Here is a 9,149-nt window from a genome sequence, read left to right on the forward strand (position 1 = left end):
TTCGACTGGTGGTGTGCATAACATCAAGATGTTTTAGGTACTTTACAACATTTAAAACTCCTTTTGATACATGGTGTTAATGACTGGTAATTAAGGTTTCCAGTAAACATCTGACATCTTAAAAAAAAAAAAAAGATATCTTTTTTTTAGCACTTACTCTGTTCATGGCATCGTTTTTAACAATATTAGAAGACAAAACCTTGTTTTAAATACTGTACCATATTTCTGTGCACATATAGATAATGCCTCTGTAACCCTTGCACAATGCAAGGGTTAATGTAAATACACTTGAACCAAACTACAGTACTGGTACCTATTAATAAAAACCCCAAAAGACAATTAATCTAAATGGCATAGGTCTTTAAACAATGCCATGAAAGAGCAATTTCCTTCATGCCTAGAAAATTAAACCATCAAAATACATTAGATATTGAATTGTTAATGGTGTGGAAAGCCATTTATGAACTCGTGAACTATGGGATTGGTTGGACACATACTCAATGTAAATGTACAAAAGCAGTATTCTTGTCAGGTCTAGGTTATTTTGGTTACAGTTACTGTCAGTGCAAAAAATAATCTTACATTAGGCTACTACAATCTAATGATTATTAGATTAAGATTGGTCAGTCTTTTGACAAGACTGACCAGGGTTTATAAGCTATGGGCCCTTTACTAAAGAAACCTCATATTTTGAGCACTCAACAGTGGCCAAGTGTGCATAAGTTATTTAGATACAGTAGTAAGAATACACGTTTTAAATTGTATTATTTTATTCAGAGATAAAAATGTTACATTGTATATAATAATAATTAAAGGTCAATGCAATAAAAAATATTAGCATCTATAAGGCTAAAACATGAATACTGTTTCCATTTTATGGAAAAAATGTCAATATGAAAATGTATGAGCCAAGAAAAGAAATAAAATTGCAAGTGACAGTTGTTTGAGCCAAGTCGTCAAAATATAAAAGCTAATAAGTCAAGATTCTACTATCTTGACTTATTAGCTTGTAGTTCATTATCATTGGGATTCCATCTTGACAGCAATACTTCTTTGATAACAAGCTCCTTCAGACATTCGATCCTTTTCATTTTCTCACCACTTAGACTTCTTGGTCGAAGAACCATAGATATTAACGGGGTCTGCAAAATAAGAAGTTTATGAATTTGAACCAGAGAAAATAGTTAAAATAAACAAAGAAAATACTTAGATTTCTAAGTATTTTTAGCTCAGAGAATCCATCTGAATGACTTGCCCAAGGAAGGTCAAGGACACTGTGACACAAGGGAGGTCAGGGCTATGGCAACTCAAAGGATGTCAGATACTGTGGTGTTTAACATGGCTCCAAAACAGCTATGACAGCTTACCTTATTAACCTGGTTATTCATGCGCTCGGTTGCAGAAATATTTATCCATGACAGTTCCCGCCATGACAAAGTCTCGTCCTTGTCAAGAGTGTCTGCCCATACACACTGGATCATGATGGTGTACTGAGAATGGTAGAATGGAGGGCCCACTGGGTACAGAACTGCAAATATATTATTTGTAATCAAGAATGCTGAACTACTCTTAAAGATTACTTTGGACCTTATAATGACAAGCTCTAAAATCTTAAGTGCTAGAAGCATCTAATAAAATGGCATTTACCTTCAAGCCATTGTAATACAAATTGTAATTGTAATACAAAATTTAAATACAGAACTTCTAAAGTGTTAGAGTTTGTGAATACAGTACTGTAGTGTGTTTACAAAATGTTAAATTCAGTATCAGACAAAATACATATACTGTACATTAAAATTGTGGCTTTCAGTCAACATGAAAAGCACTGGCGAAAATCGTAGTTCAGCAAGGAGCAGGTATCAGAGGCATACAGATCTATTACCCATTGAGCTGCACAACGCGCCTGCAGGCGCTCGACGGGGTGCGTAACGCGCCTCCAGGATCTTATATTTTTAGCGTTCCATTCAAACCTGGTGAGCGGTGACATTCAAACATTCAAGCGGTGACGCAGGTACAAAATGGATGCCTGGGGGGGGGGGGGCCTAGTAATCGTCCGCCATCTTGAAAAAAATCCCAGCATGCCCCACTGCTGTGGGGAGCCTCGGTTTCAAAGAAGCAACCATGTCTGACGCATCGTCTACGAGCTCCCGCTCCACAGTCACCCACAGTCATGGAAAACGACTCTCCGAGGAGGAAATTCACAACATTTTGTATGATGGTGCTATGGATGATAACTTAAGACTACAGTATGATCCAGAGAAAAACCTTACACAGAGGTCCGATACAAGTGAAGGAGAGACCGAGGTGGATGATGTCGTGTGTACAGTACACGCGCCTCGCCGCCATGGGTCAACACCGCTAGAGTCGCCACCACCTTGTGTGTCTTCGGACGCAAGTTTATTCAGTGATAGTACTTGCGATAAATCTTTCTCGGACTTCAGTGACATAGGCTCCGATACAAGTAGTGTTGACGACCCGAATATGAGAAGCGAGGGTGTTAACCATTACACTGCTCCAATTGCTATGTGCAATTACCCTCCTGTACTCAAGATTCCAAGTGCAGTTTACATTAGTCTTGTAAACTTTTTTCTTATGTATACCATGATGTAGGATTTAAATTAGCAAAGTCATTTAATTAGGGATTAAGACAGAGGCCTACCAAATCCTCATTTGGTGTCGGAAGTGACTGCCAAGTGAAATTTCAAAGCTGCTTGTTTGCTAACTTGACCAAACCTACCTACTATGGCTGCAGTACCCACGCCTACCCAGGGTTCCCAAACCCAAAACGTGCTATGTTTTCTCTGGTGGAAACTGGAAAAATTGCAGATTAAAGTTAAGATGGTTAAGCTATGAGGATAGGTTGAAGGAAATAGACTTCAACCCTGGAGGACCGACAAAACAGGAGTTGCATGTTCACAACATACAAGATATTAAAGGTGAATAGATAGGATGGACAAGGATAGCCTCTAAGTTTAGAGAAAGCAGGACAAGAAGAAAGTTAAAGCCAAAAAAATAAATAAGCCAAAAGAAATGTAAAGAAATACTCATACCCTGTAAAGCTGGGCAACAAGTGAAATGCACTAAGAGAAGTAGTTGTGGAAGTCACCTCCATCCACAACTATAAGGACACATTCGACCAAGATTTTGATCGTCGGAATTGTTAAGTTATAATGCAACAGGTAAAATGAGGCTAGTAGGCGGGACATCAAGAGCTAGACCTCACTTCCCCATGGTCAATGATAAGTACAGTACAGTACAGGAGAATGGGGGAGAGCCCAGAAGAATTAAGAAAGATATCATTTGTCATTGTCATGGTGAGGTCATTGGCACTGAATATACAATACAGTACTGTATAATAAAATATTAAAATCACAAACTAGGATATAAGACAATACCAATAAAACTAAAGTACAGGTATTTTAATAGTAAGTACAGTATTGTGTTACACATCCATGGGTGAATAATGATGCATTTTTCCTATAATGATGGAGGTAATAGGAATAACAATCAGAGTACAGTATAAAAAAAAAAGCTCCTGGAAAGTTGTAAAAGCAATCTGACTCTGAACTGGATGAGGAATCCATTGAGGCCTAACTTGCCTGAAATACAAAAAATGGATGGTAAGGACAGACCAAGATTTCAGGCATAACTCGCCGGCGCATACGTGTGCATGTCTGACATACATGGGAACCCTTCACCTGAAAACGAGTGAGAGTGTCAGTAGCCACAGAAAGAAATAATGTAAATGCCTACTTGACACAACTCTCTAGCACAAACCTTGATAATTGCACAAGTTCCAACCCATGCATGAGCCAGAAATGATCACCACACACAAAGCTAGCTAATTTATCTCCCACTCAAATGGCGTTTCTTCAACAATCAAGTCCCAAAGCACTATCCAGAACAGCTGACAACAGAAGCGGAATCCAAAACCCTCAGAAAAGAAGTTAAACTTACCTGTTAACATCTTCACTAACAGTACAAGGAAAGGTAATTCTGAAAACAAAGCCAAAGCATCTGAATAGACAGGGGACACTCAAGATGATTAACAAACATCCTAATGAAATGTAATAAGTGTAAGCCCCTAACACAAGACAGAAGTCCAGTAGATAGCTAGCCAGTTATCTGTACAATACCGTACTACAGTGGTCACAGGCAGCAGCCTATGTTTCAATTTTCCTGACTGTGACCAGACAGAAGCCACTTGGGACAAGGACAAGGCAGCCACACTACTCTCAAACCCAAGCAAACCTTGTTGACATGGGGAAGATGGGAAACACAATGCAGAAACAGGAAGCTACCTAGGAATTACTAAGAGGGACATTTTATTATTCAGCTTTATTTTTGGGCTAGCTCTCTCAGTAGTTCCATTAACTTCATCACCGTGGTGCCTCATCAAGAGAATAACACAGCATTTTAAATTTAAGGCATGCATGGACAAACTTAACAAATCTAACAAAAATTTAGTTTGGCACTTACCCATGACAGCCGTTATAAAATATATATGAGTTACAGCAATTGCAAAACTAGTTTTGACAATGTTAAACAAATAATGATTGATACCAATGTTAAAAATATAAATGGTTTATATAATTGTTGAAAAACAAATCTGTGTTGTAGCCATTACAAAAAAATTTGATGTTTTCAGCAGTGTTGTAAAACAAGCATTAAAGACAAGTTACAGCAGTGGTTCAAAACAAGAAGTAACAATTTTCAAAACAAGGATAAATTATGTCTATCTTTTAAAAACAGAGATGAGTTAGAGTATTTACAAAACAAGGATGTGTTGCAGCAGTGTTATAAAAACAAGGTTGTCATCACTCACCCCAGTCGGCACCAAACTTGAGACCAGACTTCACCACCCATCCTTTAGTCCTGTAGTGATGATATACAGCATATTTTATTGGAAACTTGGGATCATCATCCGTGAAAGTACTCCATAAACTATCAATTGTCATCTCAGAAACATAAGTATGTGGAGATGAACTTCGCTTGCCATTCTTATTTTTCATCCCTGTCTCCTTTTTGGAAACAATTAGACAGCCGAGAGCATAAGCGAGAAACAGAGCTTCTTCTGGTAACAGCTGGAGATATCCATCAGGAGCCATGGGATCCGAGTCATTAAATGTTCTTTCTCGTTCAGTGTTAAGAGTCAAAACTGTCCTAGAGCATTTCTTAATCTCTGGATCTACAATTTCAATTACACTGTCACTACTATCAGAACTTATGATTTCAGGGGCTTCACTTTGAGACGAGTTTTTCTGATCACTGCATGACAGTGACTCTACTTCCACCTCTTCAGAAACTATCTTATTGGCATTGCTATTGGCTCTGTGCTGCCCCTTAAACCATGATTCACCCCTTAAACCATCTGCCTCAATTAGCTTCCATCGTTTTTTTGGTAGGAATGTATTGTCATCATCGCTATAAACATATCTGCCATGCCCAAAGTATCCCTGAAAAAAAAATAATCACATACTGTACAGGCAACAAAAACTATATTTATAACACAAATTATATAGCAAATTATATAATATTAATAATGAGGTGGGGGTATAATAACTTCTTATTAACAGCACCCCATTAGTAGGAGATGAATTTCCAGTAATTCTATAACAAAAAAATTATGAAACTAGTGGATAAAATTGCCTTAGTTTATATATGAAATAGGTAGCTTGCCTATTTGTGTTTTCTTTAGTTTACTATAAAAAGTGATAAATGCAAAATTTAAGTAGTGATAACCATATAACAAGTTTGAAAACTAGTTATTTATTTATTTACAATAAGGGACATTGGGTCATGAAAGCACATACACTGCTGATTGAGTGGTATATTCCTGCAAAGCCACTAACATGCATAGCTTTATGAAGTACTGTACAGTCAAAGTAATTAACAAGTTGTTTAGGTTTATAATGATAATACTGGTACTGTACTGTACCCTCAATTTGCAAAGATTAATATAAAGTATAAGTCTCACAATGCAAAGTATGCTTTTGATCCCACGATAGTCGTCGCCCCTAAATCAACACAACAAGCTTTTAAAATATTTAAAAAGTGCCGGACATAGTTTGCTTTTAACTAACTGAAGAATGAGGTCCAAGGTATTTTCAGCAGGCATTATCCCAGAACACAGAGTGTAAAGCAACACTGATCATAACATCTTGGATATTTCTTGTGTTTTGCACACTTTTTGGATTACATTTCTGTACCATGATAATTGAAAATTAGTCTGCACTCCCAACATGCAAATTTATTTACAGTACAAGTAGAAATAATGTTAATTTTCTAACATACATACATTGTGCCAGAGAGAGGCAGCATGCTCTGGATCAGGGACAGTAACAATGCCATCCTCATAGCACGCTGTGTAGTAATGCCATGTAGAAGAATTGACTGCCACACCAGCAGGCGATCCCACTGGAACAGGCAATGGGCTAGCAAATTCTTCGCGTACATGGAGCTTCTTACGAGGTGCTGGAAGGGATGCCATAGGGGAGAGAGCCTGGACAAACCTGCACGCTCAGATACAGTATACAGCCAACTCCTGGTAAACCATTTATATAAAAAAAAGATATTGGTATAATGCTTATATTAATGGAATTTAATAATAATAACAACAGCTGTTATAATACGTTGTTTTAGATTAAGCCACTCGGAACAAAAAGTTCCAAGTAGCATGGGGGTATGGTGAGCCCATAGTGGACTTGTATTTTGTTGTAATAGGGGTAAAGTTAGTTTACCGAGTGTTTATTTAGATTATTTCCTGGTACTGTATAACACATAACGTGTTAATTCTAAATTGAATTTGCATTACGTTGGTATGCACAAAACTAGCATTGCATTGAACTGACTACAGTTCTTTGCTGATAGTTCCTAGGAATTGAGTGATAATTTTGTCATATAGTATTTTTTTCTAAGAAAATTATACATGCAGTTTGGTAAAAATTTGGTACATACATACAAATATGGTACATACAATAAATCCATACAAGTACATTGACTTTAATTTAATAATAACTTTGTTGCATTTTTGTAAAACCACTAAGACAATATTTGAAGCAAATCTTAACAATTAACAGTAACCAAATCAACCTATAGCCCTCTAAATTTTAACTTGCAGCGAGTCGAAATTTAATGAAAGTACAGTCAGTTATAAACAAAGCATTTAAAAATAATAGTAATGATTGTATATTAATAGTACCAGGGGATTGTTACAAATGAAAATACTATAAATACTACTACCCATTTAAAATTTTTGCCTCAAAGTGCTGGTTTATTGGGCGACATCACTCATCCTGAGTAAATGTCCCTTCATGAAACTTTATAATAATAATAATAATAATAATATTTTATTTACAGAAGTCGATATACATGATACAAAACAGTGGATACATAGGTAATGCACAAAGAAATTATTAGCGTGATGTATCAATGAGAAAATACACGTAATATTTCTGATTTAGTACATAGGTAAGATAAGTACAGTACAGTAGGGAAAGCCACTAATACTCAGAATGTTTCAGACGTAATGTAAAAAATATAGGAAGATTAATACAGAACTTAGGCTTAATGGAGTAAAACTTAAATCAGAAAAGATCAAATTTTTGAATAGTGAGTTTTAGAAAATGATTGACAATTCTAAAACATTTGAAGACTGCAATATTTGCAACAGTATAAACACGACAGTTTTTAGTGACTACAATCTTAGCAATTAATGCTCACAATAACTGCAAATAGTTTGACATGTACTGTAGGATGAGAAATAGAAGAGTGGCTGCTTTCTTCCAATACTGTATATTAAATTTAACAAAGTACTCCAATTCACATCTATTACTTGACGGTTTGTGAAGCCTCATACTTCAAATCAATACACTCATACACAAATCAATATTGGCATCATCTGACAGAGAATAATAATAATAATAATAATAATATTAATAAACTTTACAGAAATCCCCGGAGCGGCCACCCAGCTGACGGCGTCTGTTTATTTACTGAGTGACGTCATCAATATGGATGCCAGCAGACCATTTTTCACCTTACTTCGTTTTTCTAACTTTATTAACATTCAAATTCCTCTAGTACACAAAAATAAGCTCATAATTTATACTGTAACTATAAATTTCTTGAAAGAAAATCTGCCTATATCTATTTTCTAATAAATCTGATGTTTGGCTTATTTGTATTTAATTTTTAATTAACAGGGAAATCTGCATCGTATATGATGTTACTTTAATTAAATGTTAAATAGTCCTTATTCATTCCTTTGATCATTTTGAATGTTGTGAACATATCCCCTCTGCTCACTTTTCTCCTCTATAGGAGAAGGAATGTATTCTATAAGAATTATAATTAACCTGACCATGGCGTTTTGCTGTAAACTTACAAACAGGTACCCTAGAGTTAGGCAACTTGAGGGTTGCATCCTGGGAGTTGTCAATCGTTGGCCTAGGCCTATTTAGGGCATTAATCCTGCTGGCGGGAGTGTTACGGGCTATTCATGCCCGTGCCACCTCTTGGGTGGCTTAAACTTTATCAATCATGAATCTGGCGGTAGTGGAAAGGGTTACAGAGGCACATATGTGGGCTCAGGAACTGAGGCCATATATTTGCATTTATTCCAACATTCATTTAGCTAAGCAAATTACAGTCTTGATGAACTAACTACAACATTTAATGTATATTGTTACATTGGCTTTTAAAATACAACTGGAAAAGGCCATCAGGGCAGATGGGGACTTTTGACGAGCCGCTGGCCTCCTGTCCTCGTCGAGGCCACTAGTATTGGTGGTCCTTAGGTAAATTCAGGTAAAGGTAAAAAAACATACATTCTGGCAAATCCACTTGATCACTCATTGCGTTTCCTGCATATGGACAGTGTTAAATAACTTAGTTATGGAGCACACAACAGCGGAACGTAACTGAAGTGATTTTACAAGTCTCAGCTATAATCACAAGTGACATTTATCATTCGTATATAATAAAAATTAATAGTTTTTTATTATTATTATTTTCTACCACAGACGTGGCCACACATTTACAATGATAACCAGCATATATACATTTTCTTCTGTCCTCCATGGACAGGGTTAGAGATGTGTTAAACATATATTTCAAGGGTTTATTGAACAATCAACCACAGAAGGTGA

At 36.3% G+C, this 9,149-nt stretch overlaps 1 protein-coding gene across 1 annotated transcript; it reads right to left on the reverse strand.

Annotated features, from left to right (window-relative positions):
- Positions 1-752: 752 nt before the first annotated feature.
- LOC123770057 (uncharacterized) lies at positions 753-8,057 on the reverse strand. Its single transcript, XM_045761713.2, has 5 exons — positions 7,949-8,057; positions 6,299-6,544; positions 4,826-5,456; positions 1,368-1,528; positions 753-1,142 (listed from the first exon to the last, which is right to left on the reverse strand). The coding sequence occupies exons 2-5, from the start codon at positions 6,488-6,490 to the stop codon at positions 990-992; spliced, it is 1,137 nt and encodes a 378-aa protein (XP_045617669.1). The 5' UTR covers positions 6,491-6,544; positions 7,949-8,057; the 3' UTR covers positions 753-989.
- Between the last annotated feature and the right edge of the window lie 1,092 nt (positions 8,058-9,149).

The sequence above is a fragment of the Procambarus clarkii genome, chromosome 45, assembly GCF_040958095.1.
Source record: "Procambarus clarkii isolate CNS0578487 chromosome 45, FALCON_Pclarkii_2.0, whole genome shotgun sequence".
Lineage (NCBI taxonomy): Eukaryota > Metazoa > Arthropoda > Malacostraca > Decapoda > Cambaridae > Procambarus > Procambarus clarkii.